The sequence below is a fragment of the Hordeum vulgare genome, chromosome 3H (assembly GCF_904849725.1).
Source record: "Hordeum vulgare subsp. vulgare chromosome 3H, MorexV3_pseudomolecules_assembly, whole genome shotgun sequence".
NCBI classification, from domain to species: Eukaryota; Viridiplantae; Streptophyta; class Magnoliopsida; order Poales; family Poaceae; genus Hordeum; species Hordeum vulgare.
In genome coordinates this window covers 556046117-556071658 of record NC_058520.1, presented here as the reverse complement: position 1 = coordinate 556071658, position 25542 = coordinate 556046117, and the positions used below count along the sequence as shown (strand labels likewise).

Sequence of the window (25542 nt, the reverse complement as noted above, 5' to 3'; positions counted from 1 at the left end):
CTCGTTCCGTAATACAAGATCCCGCAACTTACACTAAGTTACATTGCTTGCAAGGCTTGTGTGTGATGTTGTATTACCGAGTGGGCCCCGAGATACCTCTCCGTCACACGGAGTGACAAATCCCAGTCTTGATCCATACTAACTCAACTAACACCTTCGGAGATACCTGTAGAGCATCTTTATAGTCACCCAGTTACGTTGCGACGTTTGATACACACAAAGCATTCCTCCGGTGTCAGTGAGTTATATGATCTCATGGTCATAGGAACAAATACTTGACACGCAGAAAACAGTAGCAACAAAATGACACGATCAACATGCTACGTCTATTAGTTTGGGTCTAGTCCATCACATGATTCTCCTAATGATGTGATCCCGTTATCAAGTGACAACACTTGCCTATGGCCAGGAAACCTTGACCATCTTTGATCAACGAGCTAGTCAACTAGAGGCTTACTAGGGACAGTGTTTTGTCTATGTATCCACACAAGTATTGTGTTTCCAATCAATACAATTATAGCATGGATAATAAACAATTATCATGAACTAAGAAATATAATAATAACTAATTTATTATTGCCTCTAGGGCATATTTCCAACACTAGCGTGATACTATTCACTAGAAACTAACCGTGAATGGCATTTTTTCGGTGAAATCGATATATCTAGATCTCATTGATTGTGGGACATCACCGACATCACCTAACATTTGGAAGGTTAAAGTACCATTAAAAATCAATAAAATTATGTGGTTCATTCACAAGGGAGTGATTTTGACGAAGGACAATCTCATTAAGAGAAGCTAGGTCGGAAACGCGAGATGTTGTTTTTGTGATCATAATGAGACTATTAAACACCTCTTTTTTGACTGCCCGCTTGCCCAATTGCTTTGGCGTACTATATATATAGCCCTTAACATTGGCCCTCCAATTAGCATGAACACGTTATTTGGGACGTGGCTAAATGGAGTGCAAACAAATATTGCGGGTCATACTCGGATAGCAATATGTGCTTTATTCTAGGCTATATGAAACTGCAGAAACGATATCATATTTAACAACAAAAATTTCAACAACTTTTTGCAGGTTATCTACACAGCTACGGCGTGGATCCATACATGGTCATTACTCACAACTGTGGAGTCCAGGATGCTTTTGGCTACTGGGTGCAACCGGTGGGAGACGGTAGCACGGGCTATCTTCAACTAGTTTGGACTAATAGGCTAGGTGTTTACCCATCGAAGCTTATTGTTGTCTTAGCCGGATGTGGCTTTATTGTTATTTTCTTTTACGAGTTCAATCCGTGAACTCTTTTAGATTGAGCACTTTTATGGAACCTCGATTTCTGTTTATTAATAAAATGGTTGCATGCATCATCATGATGCAGAGGCCGGGGGCGCTCCTCCTTTTCAAAAAAAAGCTACCCGGTGCCTATATAAACTCTGGGGTTTAGCCCATAGAGGATACTCATACACAACATCTCAACCCCTAGGGTTTAGCCCACAATCTCACAATCTCAAGGTAGATCAACTCTGTAGTTGTTAGAACATCAATACAACAAGAGCAGAACGTTGGGTTTTACCTCCATAGAGAGGACCCGAACGTGGGTAAAAGCATCATGTCATTTGTCTCATGTTCCCCTCGATCCAATCTCTTAGCTCGAGGCTCTCTACCCGAGGTTTGTTGGTTTTGACAGCGACACCCCCCCCCCCTCCCCGCCGGAGGGAGGGGCCTCGCTCTTGTTCTTGGTAGATTTGTCGTCTTGGTTTGGGTTGGTTGGCGGCGGTAATGTTCCTTTGTTGGAATAATGTCTTCCACGTCCGTTCTTTGTCTTGATGATGCATCTAGCGTCGTCGGATGGCGTGTGGACATGTATGTGGATCTCGTGGAATTCAATCTGTCCTGGTCTTTGGTTGATCTGTTTGGATCCGGTCTTCGTTCATACGTTGATAGGTTTGATCATATTAAGATGATATTATTCAGGTCTTAGCAGGACGACTTTCCAACTATCTACTATAATACGGGTTGTTTGGTTCCGAATTCCTCATGTGCTCGTAGTCATTGCTTGATGCTTCATGGACCTGTTTCTAATTTTTTGTTGCACCCAATGTTCTCCGTACTATCATGATGTATTATGAATAAATTGCAAGTTCCTCCATAGAAAAGTAATAAATAAAGAAAACAACCAGAACAAGTGCTACGGTATATTGGCACGCCAGGTCGCACCCTAGATTAACATAACGACGTGCTCACGCTCCCAGATATTTGTTCGTCTGCCGTCGACATGCTCCCTTTCAGCAGCAACATTGCCAAATCCGATCAGACCATCAGCAATGGCAAGCAGCGGCAAGATTGCAAGTGACGCGCGGCCATAATCATGGCGTCCACGAACTAGCGAGTCCAACTAACAAACATCACACCAAACCGCTGCGTTTACAAAAAAGATGGACCGAAAAGGGCGCGCACTTTGGCTTCGTCCCCCAACCTTTGGCTCCTTTTTGCCGGGCGTTGCGCTCTGTGCCCTAGCTTAGCTCCGTGCCATCCATGTGCGCGCACAGGACACATGTCATGGCCTTGCCCCGTGGCCCTGCCGCCTCCGCAACAACCGCCGCCATTACCATCCACCATCAACCACCATTAACTGCGCTGCGCCCAGCATCCTCCCTCCATTCACTCCTCCCCCCAGCCCCAGGCGAAGGCAACCATATACGCTGTAGAGGCCACAGAGCGCGAGATTTGAGCTCATTTCGAGGGAGCGTGTTCGTTAGCTAGCCAGCTCCAGTGCACTAGCACAGTAGCATTTCAATGGAGCGGAGTGAAGGAGGGCCCCGATCACACACAGCTCTAATGGATCGATCAGTCATGCATTGTGCGCTGCGTTGCCTTCCAGTCATGCATTGCGCGCTGTCCGTTAACTGTGACAAGATCCAAGGCCATACAATGTCATGTCAAGTTTCCAAGCCAGTCCATGACTCCATCGGGCGCGCGCCGCAGCATCACATCACATCACCTCACCGCACCGACGACGTGGGGGAGGCTGCCGGTGCGCCGCAGCATCCTCACCGGTGTGCGCCAGCCAACGACATGTCATAAACCCTTAAATGCATACCAGCGCTCACCAGCTGAGAGATACTACTACTATCTTGGACGACATCCGGGGTGGGGTGGGGTGGCATGCAGGGCTGATGGCTCTGCAACCTTTCGGCGAATAAATGGGCGTCGGCCCATCCAAGTACACGGGGGAGCATGGAACTGAACTCAACTTTGCGTTTATCGTTGCATCAGCGCAGCGCTAGCCATCGATCGAAGCCGGAACAGCATGTGAGAGGACCACGAGGGAGGGCGATGGACGGATCCATCCATCGATCGACCTACCTGCTCGCGCATCCTTTAATGGCGGCCTCTGCCTCGCATGCATCGCAGCGCATGGCATGTCCGATCGATCTTCATGACATGCGTGCGTGTAGACAGTAGTAAAACGTCAGGGACGCCATGCTCAGTTGCTGTTTATTGGTGATGTGGATTGGACGCATGGCATACGCCAGTCAGTGATGCCACTATTGTCGGAAGGGACGGGTCGGTGTAAAATAAACATGTGGGTGGTGTGCCGACGAGCTACCTGGTCAAGACAAGATCCTGAAACACGGGTGGCGATGGGCTTGGTCATGTCCACAAGGTCACTATACTCTCACTGGAGCCATCAACTATAGAATTTTCGTTAAGCTTGAGCACTAGACTCTCTACTGTTTCGTGATCTACGCTCTACGGAGCCATCAACTATACGGCCTGGTGGTTTTCCAGATTGAAGGTCCATTACGAGCTTTCACTCCATTGCACGTACACGTACGGATGTGCCCTACACGTACGTATAGCTAGCTAGCTGCCCGCCGGTACTGCAGAACCAATTGGTAGAATTCCACGTTCGTAATTAAGCACATACTACAAGTCTAAACAGGCCATTCATGGTTGCTTTCATGCTGGCACCTCCAGGCACGTACCCTACTCCAACCTCGCATCTCGCAACGTCAATACGCCTACGTGCTGCCATAAAAAGAGGAAGAAATTAAAAGGAAACCTGATTTTCTTTTCTTTTGCTTCAATCACTCTTTATATGCATATATATTTGCAGCGAAAAGGTGATCAACCTGCACAATATCTACTCAGTCGAGCTTGATCTGCGTACGCATCCCCTCCATGGGATCGGATCAGTCAAGACGAAGAAAAATCCATGGAAAAACAAGAAAACAAAAAGCTACATCGATCGCGTCGTGGCAGATCGATGCTTCGTGTCTCCTAAGTCAATCATCAATCGATCACGCACCATGGCCGGCCGTCGTCAACCCTTCCGGCCGGCGCCTACGAGGTTAGCCAGTCGCGACAGCCACTGTAACCTCACCGGCAGCCTGCCGGCGAAGCTGCGCGACCGGACGTAGAGGACGACGCAGAGCAGCGTGCCGACGACGCAGGTGGCGCCCCAGATGGCGAAGGTGGCCCGGTAGCAGCTGGCGCCGGAGCAGGTGGCGGCGCCCCGCGCGCCGGCCTCCCGCTGGTAGAGGAACGCCGAGAAGTAGCCGAAGCAGAGCGAGCCGACGGGGATGTTGGACACCAGCACGTTGTGGTTGACGCCGAAGTTCTTGGCGCCGAACAGCTCGCTCGTCGCCGACACCGCCACCGACGTGATGGCACCCGTGCACGTCCCGATGATGGCCGTGCTCGCGTACAGGAACACGCTGCCCGGGTTCAGCAGCAGGAAGAAGGCGCACGCCATGGGCGCCATCAGCGACGCCATCGACCCCGTCCTCGATATGCTGTAGCCGCTTCTGCACAAACCAACAAATTCAGTTAGCTGCTGATTCTGTTTCCCCTTCTGTTTCTAGAAACAAGTAAAAATTGCATGGACGAAACCAGACAAGATTCCACTCTAGAAGATGTTGATGGTCACCACCACAAGTTTCCCATTTAAAAAGACCGCATGAATCCTGGAGGGAAACTCTCCAACAAGATCTCAAGGGACCAATCAAACTACTAATCTAATCAAGCAAGTGTGTGTGTGTGTGTGTGTGTGTGTGTGTGTGTGTGGAAAGAATTGTGAAGTGCTTACTTTGCAGAGTAGTAGTCCATGAAGGACGGAAGGAGGCGACCGAAGAAGCCGAAGGAAGACGACAGGGAGACCAGGGTGGAAGTCTGGCCGAGACCTCGCGACTCGGCAATCTGCCCCAGGTTGTTGAGGAAGACCAGGCCAAGGGTGCCGCTGAACATGTAGCTGAAGAAGTAGAGCCAGAAGTCGGGCTTCTTGAGCAGCTGGAGGCCTCCAACCTCCTCCTGGGGGTCCTCCTCGGCGGCGACCATCTCTTCCTCCTTGGTCTCCAAGTCCATCACCTCGATGACGACCACCGCGTCGTCGGTGCCCAGATCGTGGATCCTGTTCTCGCGCTTCGCCTCCCAGATCTTGTTCATGCTCTCCCGGATCTTGAGCGCCGCCGGGATGAGCATGGGAACGGCGAGCAGCACGCTGAGGCTCACCATGTGCTCCCTGGACGACAACCCGCTGGCCGTGGACCCGATGCTGCCGACCACGGCGCACGCACCCGTGGCGAGCGTGATGGCGAACATGACGAGGAATGCCGTGTCCGTGCTCGACATGGAGTCGCTCTTGAGGTCGAACAGCCTGAGCGCCGGCGCCACGAACACGGTGACGATCATGGGCACCACGGCATTGAGAAGGAGGTACGTCTTGGCCTTGGAGTCGGCCAGGCGGGGCATGGTCTCGGCGAGGCTGGTGTACACCTTGGCGCTGAGGCCGAGGTAGCTGGTGGCGAGGCTGACGGCGACGCGGCTCCTGGACGCGAAGTTCTTGATGCAGAGGAGGTAGCAAACGGTGTTGATCCAGCAGATGCCGTTCCCGGCGAGGGCGGTGAGCAAGAACAGGTGCCAGCACTTGAGCGCGGGGCTGTCCAGGAAGAGGTACTGGACGCCATAGCCGACGAGTCCGAACGAGGCCCCGACGAAGGCGACGAGCGGGAGGGGCACGTAGAGCGCGGCCACCCCGGAGAACCAGCCGAAGAGCTTGCCGGCGTCGGAGGCGAAGGCGAGGAAGTTGAGCTGCACCTGGGAGATGCCCTTGAGCTCCTTGAGCTGCGACGAGTAGACGGGGAAGTCGGAGTTGGGGCCGTTGATGGTCTGCAGCCAGATGGTCCCAACGAGGCTCAGCCAGTGGGCCGAGGAAGGCGACGACATCTCCGGGGAGAGGAGATGGGAGCGGTACGTGCTCTGGGGTGGTGCTGGTGGTGGTGTTTGGCACTGGAGCTCCAATAATAATTATTATGGGCCGTGGGCGCTGGGTATTTATGCACCGCCGAGATGGTAAACCAACCGGCGACTCCTTGTCCGACTCGAATGGTTGTGGCTGTAAATCACCGGCGATTAAGGGTCCGGTTCCGACGTGGATACAAGCTGCTGCTGCTGCTGCTGCCTCAGATACGAGCGAGCCGGACACAGTTAGGCCAACACAACACAGTGCCGGGGGCCGAGGTGGTGTAACTGTCACGCCGATCCGACGGAGTTCAGGAATCAGAATTCAGACCGCAGCCGGTTGCTTGCAAGATTTCTCGGTGCTGCCGCGGCGAGACACCTGGTGCCGGTCGAGGCTGACCTGTCTGGCTAGCCAGTAATTAATGGCGGATGACCTATGGCTGCATCGAGCTCCTGGCCGTGATTACCCCGAGCTGGTTACGGTTTGCCCGGCAGCCACGACGGCAGGGATCACAATTCATATGGACGTCACGGTGATGAATTTCGCCGTCCCCGGAAGCTGAAGAAGCGAAACCAAACACCGCGATCGCCGAGACCGATCTGCGGCGACGGCGTTCGTCGGCGGAGCTTGGAGCTTCCCAGAATCGCGGGTTGCCTTCTTTCCTCTTGGCCTGACGCATATATACATACATATACAGCGATACTTTCCTAGTTCGAATCGGAAGCCAGAGCCCGACGCCGGGAAGGAATACGCATCACATATGGCATGGCATGGATCATGCAGAAAGGGAAGTGAATCCTTCCTCTCGCGATTCATTTCCTCTCTGTAATCTGTATTCGACGACGAGTCGGGTTCAGTTTCGCGCGAGATACGGGAAGGCGACAGAGAACGGGTTCTTGGGGATTCAGCCAGGCGTCCACGCGAAGGCGTTTCCCGCCACTCGGATCGATTTCACCTCCGTTTTCAAATGCATTGAACCTCCCGGGAGCCCGTGGCGCCTTCTCTCCCAGCGGTCACTTTCGCCCCCTCGAGGAAACATCGCCATTCTTTCCATGAAGCAGTAATGCCGCGTTCCCATCAGCCCCCCCGCGGGTACGGTAAAATCTCGGCCTCTCTCCGGCCACGCCCACAGCCGCGGTTACTATCGTCCCGCCCTGCCGCCATTAAAATGAAACCACCATGACCTGCAGGCAACAGAGGGTGATGTCAGGCCCGTAGAGACGAGGCGTGTACATGCTCCCAGCCATGTCTGAATCTGGCACTCCCACCCATGCCTTGGACCGGCTTCAGCGCGAAGACGGATCACCGCCATTAATCACCGTTCCCACGGCGTAACGGTGACATCACGGCATACGGCGCTAGAGCCGGTATCTGGGAGGGGGCAGCTCTCCTGAACTGTACGGAGTGCAGCCTGACCATACCTGAGGCGCGCCTAACAGATGGAACGGAATTCTCTCCCGTTCGGCATTCAGACAGGACTTGGAGCTGGGACTGACTGAACCTGAACTGCCGTTGTCGCCCGCTCGACAGGTAGATACATGATGATGGCATGGCACCGTGTTGGACTGGACGAGCAGATGGAGCCGTATACTCATGCCCAACGCGCCTGATTTCCCAGATATCCAGAGGCTACCGTTGGCACGCGTATCACATTCAGTATCCAGGTCCAGGTTCAGGTTCGGATCGACAAAAATCATGTACTCGTACACGAATCTGAGATCACCCTGATCAAATGCTGATCTCATCTGGCCATGGATGGAAACGAAGCCAGTAAGCTTATACCAGAGTTGAGGAAACAAGCCACATGGTATAGGACTCGTAAAGAGACTGCATATTCGGTTGCTCTTGCTCCGTCATCTGAAGCGCCGTGTCGCGATCCAGTCGGTTGAAAATCGGAAAAAAGGATCCATGTGCAACCTTATGACAAAGTGATGTAGTCTTCTGCTCAACATTCAGAATTCAGGGTTTCGGTCTGACTAGTGGGAAGATTGGTAGGGATGAACACCGGCTGGTTCAAAAGGGATGAATGCGGGCCTAACCAACCTACCATCTACATTCTGCTGGCGTGAAGATACCACATGCCCTGCTTTCAGAAGCCAGTTAGGTGTGTGAAATCTAAAGTTCCAAGGCAGTTCCACCCAAGGCAAAGTCAAAAAAAATGTACTAAGTTTGCAGGAAAAGGGATTGCGGTTTCTACGCGACACATGTCAAAGGTCCGGTCAAGACACGAGACTGCATCACTTATTTGTTGGTGCTCACTGCCGTCATGGTTCAGAGTCCCCCACTCAACTATTTTGGCGGTGCCCATTCTCCGAGGCGACCCGGTTGCCGTCCTTGAGAAGATCCTTTGTTCACTTGTGTCCTTGAAGCAAGTCTTAACGGATGCGGCGTTTATCTTCTGAATGTTGTGGTTTCTTGTTGAAACTACTCCCTCCATTCCCTTATACAAGGCCACAAACTCAAAACACAGGAGTACACCGTTGATAAACCCCACACTGCAAATGTAATGTGCCGCCCCGCGGATGATTTGGAGCATTCTTTCTCTGCAAACAAAGGAGCTATCCTGCTTGTGTTCGATGCGGCTAAAGCTTCAGCAATTGGGGTTTGGCAAGAGACAATTGCCTCGTCCTCTTCTACGGTGGAAAGAAAGACGGCGGTAGGTCGATCACCAAGAATTCAGTAGCGTCCCTGTCTCTCATCCGGTCGAAGTGTACTTGGGCAAGTGGGAGAAGACAATAGTTGAACAGCAGACCGCGACCAGGCGGGCGGGCTCAATGGCGTCTCGCTCTCTTGAAAAATTCGAGAGGAATCCACTAGCTAGTGGTGAAACGTGCATCTGCGGGCGCCGAGACGAATTGCCCGGCCGTCTCGGCCTCGCCTGCGGACAGGGAGGAGAAATATTGAACGCCGCCCGGCCGCTGCCGTGGCGGCGAGGAGGTGCGGAAGCCCTTTCCCGGCTGCCGGTGGCCAGGGGCAGGCCGAGAAGTCCGCACCCCTCCGGCAAGTCCGCCTCGAATTACATCCGCTAATGGCGAAGTCGTAGGGACCAGTTGTCGGTGAAACGGCGCGCTTAAAAGTTAAAACATTCTCGTCAGCCCAATTGGTATGTGGGCTGGGCCAAAAGTTTCCTTTTTACTCGTCTCTGTTGGTTATAGCAGAGTGGCCTTTATTTCTTTTCCTGCTAGGCCTCTTCCTACCAAACTATTGAATTTTCTCAACAAGAGAAAAAAACAGAACTATTGAAGACTTTGCATTTTGGTGGCTTCCTGCCAAGTTTCTTCGATATTTGGTGACTTATGTTTTTGGAAAATTTCTTGTCTTTTGTACCTTCGGAATTTACAGGTTTGTTTCATGAAAATCTTGGTTCGAGTGGGGGGCAACAATAAAAAAAGGAAAAGGAGAGAGAGAAGGGTGGTGGGGGGTGCTACGTGTCAATATAGATACAGTTGGTCCTTTCGTTTAGATATAGTTGGGCAGGTTTTGGTATGACCATACCAAGTTTTCCATTCTTATTTCTTGCCAATAGTGGACAAATAACGGGCAAGAAAAACCTTCTCCGAAATGCTAAAGTTGGGCTCAAACCAAACATATCCCGTAGCATTGACATAAAATGATATGCGTTGTTTCAACAATATGGTATAGACGGCGGAAGCAATACCGAGCGACCTCGAGCAAGAATATTGAAAAAAAAAAGTTGAATATCCCTAGACTAGTGCAAAAATTGAATTCAATTAAAACTTATTTCACTAATATCAAATATGAGATACACCAAGTTACTCTCTGACGGGAACTAGAGACTCACATAGATCATTATTTGATCTTCTGAAATAAAGGCAACAAGATTTGGGGGTACACCAAGATGGTAACGAAACAATCTCAACAAGGATGGTGGAATCATCATTGCAAAGAAAATGGTGGAATCGTAATTTGAAGGAGACAAGGTGACAGGTTTGGATTTCACATCGTTGCTAATTAAATCTTTTTACTTGATAGCAAGCTTCCTTCTTCAAATTTTCATCATCTCATTCCTTTTAACTCTCTTGGTTTTTCATCTTCTTCTACATGGTGGCTACTGGACTGCAAAGCTAACACCCCCCCCCCCCCCAATTTTCATGTGTAGATCCAAAGTATGTCTAGGATGTGTGGCTTTTGCACATGTAGAATGGCCTAAAAGACCGCACGACTTTCTCTTAATGCACAGACATGAAGATGATTTCCAAAGAGCGTTTTAGCTAATGCTCCCTCTGTTTCAAATTGTAGTGCATATTTTGTTTTCTAAAAGTCATACTCCCTTCGTTTATAAATATAAGTCTTTAAAAAAGAGTCAATCACACTCGTGATGCCAGAACTTGGTGTAATTCGTCACTTTAGTGCTAGAACTTATGATGTATATTAAAGTGATGTAAAAACTTGGATCTGGTATGCAAATACGATGTTAATCATGTTTATATACGCCGGCGACGATGACAAGGCATGCTAGTGTGGTGTAGGGCCCCATGTAAGTGACAACAGGGCGTGGATGCGTTATTTTTGCAAAAGAAAAACTCGTATTTTATTTTTCTCATGTAAAGGCCACTATCAGGATCGTGGAATTTTGAAACAACAACCTGAGAGATAGCAGCAGAACGAACTACCAATACAAACAGTGGAATTTGGTGGCTACAGAAGATTGTTAATCTTGGTGACTACTCAGGATTGTTAACATTTGAGAATTTGTAGTCCGAGGGCACACTAGGCTCAGATCACCAAACATATATCTTTACTTATTTAAAAATACATATTTTTACAAAGCACACAAACTTTATTAAAATGCATGAACACGTTTCAAAAACATAAAAAATTAAAGCATGACCACTTTTTGATAAAACATGAATATTTATTAAAAACTTGTAAATTTTGAAATTATATGATGTTTTTTTAAAATACACGGTATTTTCTATAAGTACATTAATTATTTAATATGCAAACAGTTTTAGAAAACTTTACAAATAATTCATAATTTATTTTAATGTATTTTCAAAAATCAATAGGTGAGCATTTTTTTTCTAATTTCTTTTATTTATATGTATATGTATATTATTTTTGTGTTATTCCCTTCGATCATTAATAAGTGTCGCAATTTTGAATTAAGGTTGAAATAATCATAATTCAAAATTATGGCACTTATTTTGGTTTGGATGGAGTAAAATTTACATTATTCTTTTAAAAAATTCGAAAAATCTAATATAAATTGTAACCCACGATCATGTTCTGTTGTAGACATATATAAAGACTCCACCGTGGTAGACCTTTTTCAATATAAAAATTCTTAACGTACTTTACTTAGCTCTGTTTCTTAGTCTACTTAAGTTACTTAGCTATAAAAGATAATAGATTGTGTATGATTTTGTGTCATGAAGTGAGTTGTGTGCCAGTGGTTAGCCGCACAAGTTGTTTAAACCGGATTATAGTTCAAATCCTATGATGTCCTATTTTTCATTCTATTATAAAATTTGTGATGTTTCCCTGACAGGTGGGACCCATCGGATGTTTACTGTACACACCTCACATGGGCTGAGAAAAAAATCAAGGTGTTTTTTGAAAAAAGAACACGCCATCTGTCTCCCTTAACCATGAAGTCACTGATGGCGGGGCCTATAAACCACTGTAATGCCTCGTCACCGGTTCCGATGTATACAAACATGATTAGCATCGTATTTGCCCAGTCCAGCCAAATTTTTGCACCACTTCGATGTACACCACGAGTTCTAGCACTAAAGTAACCTTTTGCGCAAGGTCTAGAACCATCGATGTAATTGACACTAATTTTTTTAATATAAACTGCATACGAAACAAAATGAATGAACCTACAATCTAAAATACATCTACATATATATATATATATATATATATATATATATATATATATATATATATATATATATATATATATATATATATATATATATATATATATATATATATTCTATATGTATATAGCCTATACTGAAATCTCTAAAATAACTTATATCTAGAAACGAAGGGAGTACATGTTTATGGTTGATCAAATCTTAGGAAAAAATATCGATACCTACAATACAAAATTAGTATCATTAGATTCATCATGAATTATATATTTATTTTTTATTTTTTAATATGGTAGATATTGATACTTATTATGAAAACTTGGTCAAACATAAACATGTTTGACATTTGGAAAATGTACTATACACTACATTACGGAATGGAAGGAGGAGCACTTGCTAATTTCAAAGTGCTTGGAAGTTACACATGGTCAAACTATCGAGTTAAGGTTTTGATTTTCAACATTTAAAAAAAACAAGTCCAAAGTTTTCAAATTTTCAACGGGTTCAAACTTCCGAGTCTCAAAGGTTAGAGATATGGTTTGCGCGCTCGGCTTAGCCGATGCCCAAAATTATTTTGCTATGATAGTTGTACCACAGTTGATCTCATGCATCAGCTTCTATGAGTCTTGTACAGCTCCATTGTTGTTAGCATTGCGATCTGGCTCCGCGGCTCCTCTGTCGTGGCCTGCCGCTTCTCCGTCTTCTTCACAGACGTGCTTGTCGGCGGCGCTCCCACGAAGGGAGATGAAGTACACGCAGAGTCCACCAAACAAGAGCAGGCCCATCACATCCACTACGCCGAAGACGATCAGGATCTTGGTGAGCGCCTCGTTGCTGGCACCGTAATCCTCTTCGTCTTCCCGGCAGTTCCTCTTACTCTCCTTGAGAACCTTCACCCAGTAGCTGTGCCGCTGGCCATCTCTTCCGCCGATCACCTCCCTCGCCCCGGCCGTCAGCTCGTAGAGGGAGCAGACGCCACGGTCAGCACCGGCGTCGTCCTTCACGTGGAGCACGGCGGCGCACGAGCAGCCGCTCAAGCACAAGTCCACGCACTGCCGCACCGTCACGTTGGTGACAGGCGAGTCGGCCTTGAGAACGGTGGTGACGCCCCTCACCTCCACCATGTCGTGGGCGCCGGGGCCAGTCGCCGTCGCGTTGCAGAGGGTGCCGCCCTGCGTCGGCCGGACGCCGCGCGCGGCGAAGTCGCTGCAGCTCCCGGAGCGGGAGCAGACGCCGAGGACGCCACAGGGGAGGGGGAGGTCGCAGAACGCGAGCGCCTCGTACGAGGGCGTGAACTCCCCGTGACGGCCGTCGTAGACGTAGAGCCCCAGGCCGCCGTCGTCTCCCAGCGCCAGGAACCTGACCGGCCCTTTGTTCACCGCCGGCGAGATTCGCGCGACGGGTCGCCGCCGCCGGTCGTACATCGTCAGCCCCGACTCGTCCATTCCCGCGAACGCCATGGCCTGGTTGCTGCCAGGGGCCAGCTCCCAGTAGGAGTACTTTCGCTGCCCGAAGTAGATGTAGGCGGCGATCTTGTCGCTGTCGAGCTCGACGGTGTAGAGCACCGAGGAGGTCTTTGCCGGGGACACCGCGAAGTACGCGGGCAGCCGGAGCCATTGGCCCGGCAGGAGTTTGTCCGTGGGCTTGTCGAAGCTTTGCCAGACCGTATGGTTCTTGTCGTCCAGGAGACGGAGGTTGCCGGTCCTGGAATCCAAGTGCAGAGCCTGTGCATGTGCCGCGGTAGGAAATCAGAAAATAAGTTATGAGGAGAAGAGGAGAATTCTTTTCTTCTTTATTGTCACGAAAAACAGGAGAATTCGATATCAAGGGTAAATTTGGCTTGGTTCAAGAAAAAAAGGGTAAATTTCGCGTAGTTTTTTCTTTAGACAAATTTGGCTACGGTAAACAAAAACGTTTTATTTGTTTTGGGCTTTTTCATGTGTTCCCAGCCAAAAAAAAAATTTAAGTTCCCACCCTTGGGGTGCTCTGGTTCTCCCAAAATCACTATAGTGATGTTTTGGAAAACGCTCACTGGATATAGCAAATTCAAATTGGGCTTATGAATTTAGTCCATTGCCATTATCACCCTTGAACTTTTCTGTTCATTTCTGGAGCTGTGAATCATACTAAAATTTAAAATTTGTGCCATGGTAGATTCATGATCTGTATATGTACTAAACTATCAGAAATTTTCACAAGTTTAATGGTGTGATTTTTGGTTTTGGAGTATCGGGAACGCATGATATGTTCTCTATAAACATGGCAAGTGTAACTTCTTGAAAATACATATTGTGACTGTCCACTCCTTCCTAATATGGAAGTTTTCACAAAAAAGAATATGGAGGTTTTCATATGCACTATATATGTTATACATGCATGCATAATTTTCTTTCACACCGGATAGGTTTGTACAAGAGATATACTTAGACATTTTTTCAATGAAATATCCAAAATCAAACATTTTGTGAATCTATGAGTGTGTAAATTTTATTTATATGTGTGACGAACAGTATAAACATATAATATGTCTAAATTACTTCAACAATTAATATTAGAAATAATATTATTTAATGTGTATTTGTATATCTTCCTTACTTATTGTTGTGCTTTAGAGACGTTGTAATTTACTTCCTTATTTGTAGAAGAACAAAGTCCATATTAACCATCCATGATTTTTTTTAAACAGACCATACATGATATTTTGAAAGCATATGATCTCCCAAGAGGGAACTAATACTAATATTAGCCAGTGGACCATAGAAAACGAATGGCTGGTACCAGTTTAGGAGAATCTCAAAAGAGCTCAAGATTTGAACATTCATTGAGCTTAAGAGGGGACACCTTCTACAGGACAATGAATGATAAGGATTTTATTTTGATTTGTATAGTAATGAAACTCATTAATGCTAGAATAAAATCTATATACATGGCCTGGAAGTTATTGAGGCCTCATTTCGCTTTCGAATAATATTTTATCTATTTCAACCCAACAAATTTTGAATATTTATCTCTACATGGTCGTTTCCCGCGCCTTTTCAAAATACTCGTATAGCCCGTTTCGACCGTAACCGCTATAGTTTCGCGCCTTACAAAATAGAACATGTGTATTTAGAATTGCCCCCCTACAGATGTATTTAGAATTGCTTTTTATAGTGAACATTTCCGAAAAGTGTTTTGCCCGGAGTGCTAGGTTAGCATATGGAGAACATATGAAATCTGGTAGCTAGTTCATGTTGCTTAGCAGTTCTGGATTCACAGACATATACCAATGGTTCTTCCGGGCACATCTGTAGACAGACACTGCTCCATCTTTAACATGAGTAAACACTGCTTATACCCTGATGCATTAGCAATTAGGAATCTCCACATTTCTAGTTTCCGATGCGTTAGCATTTAGCACTACGAAATCGGAAATTTCAGCGTAACAATTCGAAAAAACACGCTAGCAAGAACTCGATCAAAAAATGATGGAAAACAAATGGAAAGAGAGGAGACGGGGTATCGTATCACCTTGGCGCCCTGCCCCGCCGTGCCGGACCACCACCCGATGGCCCTGGCGCCGTCCGTCAGCCGCAGCTGCCCGTCCGCCGTGAGCTCGAGCTGGCAGACAGCCGGCGCCATGAGCTCCTGGTCAGGACGATCTGAAGCCCAGATCGTGACGTTGGCCAGCAAGACGACGAGAGAGCACAGGTACCCTCCTCCCGTGCCGGCCTCCACGCTGACGGCGGCGGCGAAGCGGGGCTGCCGCTTGCCGGCCGGCTCGAGCACCGTGGTCCGCTCGATGAATCCCGGCTGGTAGGCTCCGGGCAGACGCACGGCGAGCTGGCCGCCGACACGGAAATCCGGCGACGAGAGCGCGGGTTGCAGGAGGAGAGCGGCGAGGAGCAGCGCACCCCAGGTGCACCCGGGGCTCATTGTGATCTCTCTATGTTTTCTACCGTTAAGTTAGGGAGAAAGGGGAGATTTCGATTTGGTTGCCCGTGTATTTATTTAGATTGTGGTATAAGAGGAGAGGAGATTTAGCTGTTGAAATTGAATTTGGCAGAGTATTAGTTCTGTAAGGTGATTTATGGGTTGCTTAGAAATGGCAAGGGGTCCACGATCCCATTTTCAAAAAAGGATTTGCTCATTAATTACTAGCACTCTAGGGAGTGCATACACCGAAGTATTCCCTCCGTCACGGTCTAAAAGATACAGTTAAATTTACGTGCATTTTTACAATAGACAAGGTTTAGGACGCATTGCATTTACTCCTATCACCTAACTAGTATTTCGTTGTATTACTTCTATATGCATGTGTAGTGTGAATGATATTTTTTAGCCATCTCATAGCCAATCAATAACCACCTAGGTTCCACACAATTTCAAGCACGCATTTTAAACCGTGGCGGAGGGAGTAATAGATTGCAATTCTCCCTTTCGTTTTATGGGGATGAAATACCACGTACAAGCTCGACGAATCACAAGAGAGAAATGCCTTCAAGGAATTGCATCATTGCAGTAACTATGGAAAAACTAAAATCTATCAGGTTGACTTTTTCTTTTGAAAACGGAAGAATCGTCGTAGAGAGCTTTGCATGGTACATCGTTTTCTTAAGGTTTTCTAGCAGAAATGGTAACATTTGAATAATTGCATGTATACTTTGCCTGGACCCAGAGGTTATTATTGACTTCCTTACAGGTTATCCAAATCAAAAGTGTCATAACTCTATAATAACACTCAAATGGAGGCTAGAGTGGCAGAGATATACCCTAGCTAACGTTTTGGACCGAGACGCGGCCGCCTCTGGTTCCTGAGAAAAAATGGTAGGATTTAATCCTAAGGCTTCGCAACCGCCAATTCCCCTCACCGATAAGGTGGGAGGAACCCTGGTCTAAATTGTCTCCTGAGTCTTTGGTCGTCCTAGCGTTAGTTAGTGTTAGGTATAAGTGCATGGCTAGTTGTGGTGAGGCGATGAGGAATAAGATCTCAAGGTCATATCCTCGCTCTTGTTGTTTGGCAACGACAAAGGGCGTGTAGAGTTCAGTCAAGGAAAATCTTGGGGCTCGTTTTTGTCTTTATCTTGTCTAGGTGATCGGTGATGCCCTATGGAGGGGATGATGTCGTCGCATGCTTTTGTTCTCTGGTTCCTTCTCCGTCTGATGATACTTAGCCAACGGGGATCTGTCAGGGAGCTTGAAAGGTTTGTGCCCCACTACTATGTGTGTACTGAGGTGGGATTATCTTCTGACCCTCCTCGTTGCCAGCTTCTTTGAAATGGCAATATGTCTTGGTCATGATCGGCAACGTCTTATGGCATAGATCGACGACTTCCCAACCACTGCTTCTTCAAGCTCATGGGATTTAACAAATTACTGCGCTGAGAGGAGTCTCGTAGGTGGCAACGAGCTTCGCTCACGGTGTGCGGCTAGTGGATGTAGAAGGAAGACGGTACTGATTTCTTCAAGGGCTTAACTATAATGTCATATTCTTCTAATGATGCCTCCATCCTTCCCCCCCCCCCCCCCAAACCCCTCTATATTTGAAGGTTGGGGGACTAGCCATGCAGGCGCCCCCCCCCCCCCCAACATGGCCATTTATGGCAGATATTGTGTTTCCTCCCGCTCCGCGCATGTTCCCGTTACATTTTCCCGACACCTTGCCCTTTCACATGTGGTTTATTGCCGCATGTGCACATTCCCTTTGTATGCTTATGAAAATTAGTCGTCGATGTCTATATCATGAACTCCTCCCATCCCCATATCAATTCATAATATTTCCTCCCTCAACGCTTTGCCAGCCTCGCTACACCCTCCGTCGGCCTCCAATAGAGGAGCTGTAATGTGAGCGTGATGAGAAGGAGGAGACACTACCAAGAAGGACCATGATATTGCCGACGAGTAGCCCGACATAAAGATCCCAGAGTTGAAGAACAAGGATTAATGTGTGCATGTAGAGTCCCACGATACGATCGTCCTTCACCGCGGCAACGTCACGCCCTCAGTTGTAAGGAGCTTGGGACGCCCACCATGTGGCACGTCGTGCCACAACCACGCCAATGTTGGTGCCACTCCCTCGCCTGTAATGAGGCTTGGGATGATGTATACGTGAAGTTGGATTGTGCCGGACCGACATGGGGGACCCTCCTAGGCACGTCAGGCCGACCCCCAATCCACCCCACATATGAATTGGATTTTATGGATGCCGAATAGACAAGATGTTTGTGCATTGGGTATACTCGCCAAATCGGGCAGCCCTTAAAGTCGTCTTGAAGTGCATTTTGGAGTGCACTCTATAATTTTTTTGAGGCTGCCAAGCCTACGTGCAAATGGCGTATAATTTGACGGTGTTGATTGCGACCTTGGAGTTGCAGGTGTGGGTGTCTGCCTCTCGGGTACCACTCCCTCGTAGGTGTGGGTGTTTGCCTCCTAGGCACCCGGGATCAAAGCCTAGTAATTTCTGCCATTGCACTCCATTTCCAATCTTCTCTACTCAGCTACTCGCTAATCTCCGGCCATCTTCGACATGACGGGCAACGAATTTAAGTCTGACGGAACTTAGGAGTGACAATGTGTCGGCCGACGGCTCGAGGCACGTGTCTCCTCTGGAATCGGAGTTGCTGCCAGCCGAGCAATCCTACTATGGGTCCTTGTACCCCGTAGTGTCAGCCAAGCAATCCTACTATGGATCCTTATACCTCGTGGTGTAAGTTTCTGAGTCGAGGCTTGGGTGCCCGCCGTGAGATGGCCAAGGCGTGTCGTGCCACGTCGGACAAGGCCGCAGAGGATATTCGTGTCCGGATCCCACCGAAGCAACAAGCCCGAGTGGCGCGTGCGCTCGCGACGGAGCAAATCCAGGCCATTTGGGCCGTCGTTGTCCTTCCCCCAAAAGAGGATAACGGTGCCGCATCCGACACCTCCAGCTCCGACGTCGACCAGATCCGCCTCAACCCCTATGTCGCCTTCAAGCACTACAATCTCTACCAACCGGACAAGGGCAAGGGCGACAGTTGATAAATTTCGTCCAAAACCTGAATTTAACTAGTAGAACATGCCTAATTTTGGTAACCCGGTGACTTATATGATGAACTATCCTATGATATCTCCTGTATGAACTATGTGCTATGATCTGTATGAAATATAAGTACTTCGCTTGATCTACGTTGCACGAAATTGTATGAATTTGAGTGTTTACATATCAAGAAGACAGATAAATGTCATATCAAAGGGCACATATATGTAAAATTAGTCTGTATGTGCTCCTAGAAAACAGGTTCCGTATGCTACGTAAACATTTTTCGTTTATTTTTTTGGACATAAAAATGGTTCCAGGCATGCTGCCGTGTCTACAAGCCGCCGATCGTTCTTTTCCTCTCACGCGACTAGAACCCTAGCTGCCAGGAGAGGTCGGTCTTCTAGCGCCGTCCTCCGATGGCTCTCCTCTACCGATGACATCGGTGGTTGGTGATGATGAGGGTTGTCGGATCAACGCGCTGGATATTTTTCTAAAATAGCTTAGTTTTTTTAGGTTGTTCATCATCTTGGCTTCAAGAGCGACGATAACGATGTTGAATAAAACTTTATCAGATCTTACTCCAACAAGGCGATCGGTCCTATGGTTGGGATGAATCTGAAATTCAGTCTGTTCAAGCAAGGATGATGCAGCGACGACGACATCTCGTGGTGGACCTGTGTCTGCGGGCTCCATCGTTACAATGGTGTTTGCTCCAGCCGTCGGCGCTAAGCTTGGAAAGTAGTTCAGGGGCGCATCTAGATTATGCTCTGCATCGGCAACATCTGCAAGCTAGTGGATCATGTTTTGGGTTCGTGGTACATGAATGACAGGTATGATTTCCTCCTTCAATGCTTTAGTCATCTGGGAATGCCAGATCTGGAGTTGCCCCGGTCATTTTTTAAGTAGATGTTGTGATGATGCGAGAGGAAGGTGACAGGTGTTGGTGGCAAACTCAAGGTTTCTTCAGTCTTGTTTGCAATCTTACTTCTTGACTAATGTTCCTTTGTTGAAAAGCTAGCATTCTGCCATGTATTCAGTTTTCTCAATACTATGATCTTTATGATATAAATGAAACACATATTGTCATGTAAAGAAAAAAGGGCATGCTGCCGTGTGTTAAGGCTGATCATAGTGGGAGTAACTTAGGTAGTATCATGCTTTTGGGACTAGCAAACATGCTGATGTGGCAGACAATTAAAGAAGCGAGAGAGGGTTAGAGTAACATAGGTAGATACCTAACATGTTAAATGTAATGCTACAATATATCTTGCATGTTAATAAATAAGGTCGTCTGTGATACTACTTTATGATACTATGCACTATGAAGGTACTCCCTCCGTCACAGTTTATAAGGCATGCACGTGTACCTAGGTTGTCAATTTGATTTATATAAAATATATTATTTAACATAAAAAATATATCATTAGAAAATAGAACATCTAAAATTTCTAATGATATATTTTTTCTAATATATGTCTCTCATTAAGTTGGTCAAATTGACGACCTAGATACACGTACCGAACTTATAAACTGAAACGAAGGAAGTAGTATCATAGTACAATAATATCATATGCATGATACTACTATATGATACTTGCCACTATGACCAGCCTAAAAGATACTACCCCTATGACTACTTGACATAACATTACCCGCGCCAAACCACATAAGGATAGGAACCTCAGCAGAAGTAACAACATTACAGATGATCGCGTGACAAAGGAAAGATCACAAATTCTGCATAAAAAGGATCGGCTGGTAACTGTCGTTCGTACATGCATGAGATGAGAAACCGAACGCCAGCATATTTTATGTCCTGCAAGTACCCAACGAATAACAATCCACTCAATGCATTAATCATTTATGTACATCAACAATGTTCCACCTTACTCTATTTAACCGAACCGACGAAATTAACCAAAGCAATCAAACATATAAAAGAGAGAATGGAGATATACAGCAAATGTACATTGAATCAAGTAGCCACAAGAGCATCTAACCTTCCTCACCATTTACTATTAAGAGAAACTTATTTCTTTCCACCAATCATAGGCTGGCCAGCATTTGAGCTACCCAAACTAGTACCTGTCTTATTTCCAGCACTGGAGCTCTTCAAGTCAATCAAATCACTGAATAAATTATCGAGTATGTAGTAAGGTTTGCTTGCCGCTGCTGAGGAATCCTTCAGTTGTTGATTCCCATTTGGAGCTTGAGGCATCGTTAGACCGTTGTTTGTTGGAGAATCCACAAAACAGTACTGTTGCATTGGCTGAGAGGCTGGAGGAGAGCTATATGAAGGTGAGGGAGCTGCATAGGTGGTTGCTGGGGCACCAGAGACTGCCGGAGGGAGTTGTTCTTGGTAAGAAGCTGACAGGAAAGGATTAGAATTGACAGCTGGAGGCACAGCCCAAGGTGGCACTGGATACCCGGATGTGTATGCTGGGGCTTGAGATGGATATGGCCCAGTTTGGGCTTGAGATGGATATGGCCCAGTTTGGGCTTGAGATGGATATTGTCCAGTTTGGACTTGAGATGGATATGGCCCAGTTTGGGCCCAAGGTGCAACATAGTTGCTATTATGCGGAGTATATCCTTGGTTTACCGAGTATGGCTGGTTGGTTGAAGGATACTGTGGCACACCAGTAGGATTGTGTTGCCCATTTGTAAGTGGAGGCTGCTGAAGGCCGTTTTGACCCTGTGCTGAAGAAGCTGTAGAAGTTTCATCAGTAGGGCTGCACAAAGTGAGGCTTAAAAGGTCAATCATATCCTGCTCTTTTGTTTGAGTATTGCTACTGACAGGAGTTGGATCAAGAGGAACCAATGCATTGCATGCAACAGAAGGTGGCGATTCTGAACTTGGCAGATCAATGGGTACGAGGGCAAGGTCCGCAGTGCTTGTGCTTGATGATGTCTCGTCATTACTTATCACAGATTTGTTTTTTCTGCAGATGAATAAAGCATGGAGTTTAATATTTGTGAAGAAAGTACAAGTATATAGCAATACCATGGGACATACCTTTGAGCCAGCCGAGCGAACTCATCCTCCTCTTCATTAGATACATCATTTTGTTCAATATGAGATGAAGATGGTTTTGCTGGTGGTTCCTCACTAGGAGACTCAACTGTCTCTCGCACCGGAGCTTCAACTGCCAAATGAGTACCGGAATCGATGGCATCATATTTTGAAAGCACATTTTGTAGACGATCATTTATTTCAAGGCCTTGCTTTAGCAACTGCTCGTTCCTAAACAATGTAAATGAATATATCAAATATCACATTGTAATCTAACTGCAGTGCCAGGATATATGATGTACACCTAAGCTAAAAGTGAGGAGTGAATATGAAGAAAAGAATAGGAACCATACAAGATCATTGAAGTACAACAAACAAAAAACCATCAATATTTACAGAACAAACTTTGATAACTTACCCTGTCGAACTGACAAACTGCATGAGCTTTTGTTGATTTGAACGACATTGGCTCACGAGATCTGTGATGATCTCATCTTCGACAGCCTGGGTTCAAAAGAAATTTAAGAGGTCATTCATCAACTAGAACAAAATCTACAACTGATCCATGAGAGATGGCTACAAGTCAATAAAAATTCAGATGAGATGGCTTTTTACTACCTTTGGATCTGACGGGTTCAAAGCATACACCATATCATTCAGTAACTCCGTCACATTTCGAATATTATTCAAGTCCCCTAAACTGTAATAGGAAAAGGTAAGAAAATATAAATTCATAAATGGAATTACTGGGTGATAATTGAGCAAGTCAAATGAAGTCCAAATCCAATGCACTACAAAATGGGCTTCACCTCAGAGTATCGACATCAGAGGACATTCTCTCATTCAAACTTCCTGCAGCATATCCAGGCGAACCATAATTTTGAGAATTGTGTGTTACAGGAGGAGTAAGTATCGGTGGGGCATCTATGGGACGTCTTGGAAACACTATACCAGTCCGCTGTAACAAAATTTCAAAATTAGATGGTTAATTCTAAACAATTAATTTCAACGAAAAAAGAATGGGGTTGCATAATCACATGACCATGTATGTTGACAACAGGATATGATTTTGGAACCATCTCCAGGGAAATATATTTCTGCTTCCTAGGGAACAGACAGGGAATAGTTGCCTACCTTTACTTCAAGATATGCCAAGTGATATTGCCGGTATTTACCTCCAGGTCCACCAAATGCTTCTTGCCAGGAGTCCAAAAGTAATAATATCTTATCCCTTACTTGCATATCATTCTGAAAGGAATGCGAAAAGGCAAAATGATTGTCATCTTCTCCAATCATCAGAAAAAATAAAATAACATAGGATTTAATCACAAGTGCAAGCTGCCAACTGATCTTCCTCAAAAACAAATAGCATGATGCTGTGGAAATAGTGGAATTGTCAGCCATTTTGTGGCAAGAGTCAGATATAATGTACTCCCTCTGTAAACAAATATAATGCTCTTATATTAGTTTACAGAGGGAGTACTAAGATAATCATGGCTAACTCAACTAGGAAAAAAATGTGAAAGTGAAAATGGTAGGTGAGATATTATTTATTGCTGAACAGAAATCGTTCAACATAACCTAGGAAAAGGTGGGTTCTGATAACTGCATGAACTTGAATTGTAAGTAGGATATTGAACAATTAACCATGCCTAGGTAAAGTAGTTCCGGCTACCAGTGAGAACCCACTAAAAGGAGTGGCGAAGAACAAAGGATTAGTGTACCCATGAGGTTCTAAACGTTACAGACTATTCAGTGTGTTCTCAACTTATACAATCATACAAGAAAGATACAATGTCATCAAGAACTATTGAGGCTAAAACAATCGGCTCACAGAATTAGACTTTATTTGTTAGGTAAGGATAAGTGTAAGGCAATGGTAAGGAGGGAAGTAAAAAACAACCTTCTTTTGGATTATTTTAACCATTTCTTGCAGAACATGCTGTTCAGCAACTTCAAACTGAACATATTCACCGCAATTCTTCATCATCGTCTCCAACAACTGCAAAAAAATTGTAAGTAATATGAACAGGACAAAAATATGTTCAAATCTTATAGCAAAGAGAAGTATATGCTCTCAGAAGCTGAAATAAACATATGAGAAGTAACAACATTTGCATTAGAGTAAAACTCGATGGAAATTGATGTAAGAAAGAAAAGGGTGTTTAAAAAAATAATTTTACTGAGGGCAACATGTTGGTACATACCGTCAGAGCATAGTACTGAACTTTCGGGTCCTTATGTTGCAATCGCTTCTTCACTGCCTTTACCACATCTTTTGTTTGCCTGATTAAGGAGTTTAACAATTAGCATGGTAGGCAGGGAACTACTTGGACTAGAAAAATATTATCAATGGAATGCAAACCTTGACATGTTTGCCTAAGTACAAATGAAAAAGGTGAAAAATATGTTTACAGTTTAATTTCTTCCAGGAATCAATGGGCTAAAGCAGATGCAAGGTACACTTCCATCGCCCATTTAATGCACTTTTAAGCAAATGTGATATTTCCATCTGGTTATGTCTGTACCTTAATTCTCCATCGGTATAGGATCCCAGAGGTCTTTTTTATAAATAACTAATGATCACTATAATGTAAGTTGTATAAAGTTCATCATGGCTTTTGGAAACCCTTTAGCCTTTATCATGATCACAGACTCCCCCATGCTTTGTTCCCCTCATCATTCAGTATGATTCACTGTGAGATGTACGCAGTAAGCTCTGTTATCCCTAGCTTTGGCCATGGCCCTTCAGAAGCTACCTCCCACTGATGACCAAAAGGTCGCTTAGCAGCAGCTCACAGAACGGCAAAGGGCGAGTTCGTGCTAACGTTCAAAGCTAAACTGCAGTCGATTCACCACCAGAAGCTAAAGATCATCTTGGATTCCCTTGCCCAAATTGCCTCCTCTCATCGCAACACGCCAAAAATAAACCCCAATTTCGGCCGAAACAGGGGGGCGATTGAACAATCCAACACTAAATAATAACCCACTAAAGGCTCAAGTCCTGAGCCCAAAATCATAAAAACCCTGCGCCTAATTCGGCACGCAGGAACTGAAACAACAAGGCACAGGCGCAGAGAGAGGGCTCCAAGGAAGGAAGGGGGAGGCGGCGGAAGGGAATCACCCACCAGACGTCGGCGTTGATGATGTCGCAGATTTCGAGGTTGACGGCCCAGTCGGGGCCCATGAGCAGGTGGCTGGTGGCCTTGTCGACCCGCGACGCCGCCTGGCGCGCCGGCGCCGCCGCGGCCGCCACCATGGCCCCCGCCGGGTACATCGGCTCGCCGGCCGGCTGGCTAGGGTTTCTGCGCGGCGCTCCCGAGGGGACGGGCCAGCAACTATACCGGTGGCGCCGTTATTAGCGAGGCGGAAGGGGATTTGGTATTTGTCCCTGTAAAAAATCTGCTTGTCGGTTTCTTTTGACGCGGACGGGCGCA

General features: G+C 46.4%; 3 protein-coding genes across 3 annotated transcripts; all 3 read right to left on the bottom strand.

Annotated features, from left to right (window-relative positions):
• Positions 1–4062: 4062 nt before the first annotated feature.
• On the bottom strand, positions 4063–6323 carry LOC123445009 (protein NUCLEAR FUSION DEFECTIVE 4-like). The gene is made up of 2 exons (XM_045121923.1): positions 5101–6323; positions 4063–4819 (listed from the first exon to the last, which is right to left on the bottom strand). The coding sequence occupies exons 1-2, from the start codon at positions 6234–6236 to the stop codon at positions 4336–4338; spliced, it is 1620 nt and encodes a 539-aa protein (XP_044977858.1). The 5' UTR covers positions 6237–6323; the 3' UTR covers positions 4063–4335.
• A 6260-nt stretch (positions 6324–12583) lies between these two features.
• Positions 12584–16035, bottom strand: LOC123445008 (putative receptor protein kinase ZmPK1). The gene is made up of 2 exons (XM_045121922.1): positions 15609–16035; positions 12584–13822 (listed from the first exon to the last, which is right to left on the bottom strand). Exons 1-2 carry the CDS (start codon positions 16011–16013, stop codon positions 12716–12718), a joined length of 1512 nt encoding a protein of 503 aa, XP_044977857.1. The 5' UTR covers positions 16014–16035; the 3' UTR covers positions 12584–12715.
• Positions 16036–20915: 4880 nt separating this feature from the next.
• LOC123445007 (TOM1-like protein 7) lies at positions 20916–25542 on the bottom strand. The gene is made up of 9 exons (XM_045121921.1): positions 25234–25542; positions 24313–24391; positions 24009–24107; positions 23240–23353; positions 22915–23063; positions 22724–22805; positions 22524–22609; positions 22109–22336; positions 20916–22034 (listed from the first exon to the last, which is right to left on the bottom strand). The coding sequence occupies exons 1-9, from the start codon at positions 25380–25382 to the stop codon at positions 21122–21124; spliced, it is 1899 nt and encodes a 632-aa protein (XP_044977856.1). The 5' UTR covers positions 25383–25542; the 3' UTR covers positions 20916–21121.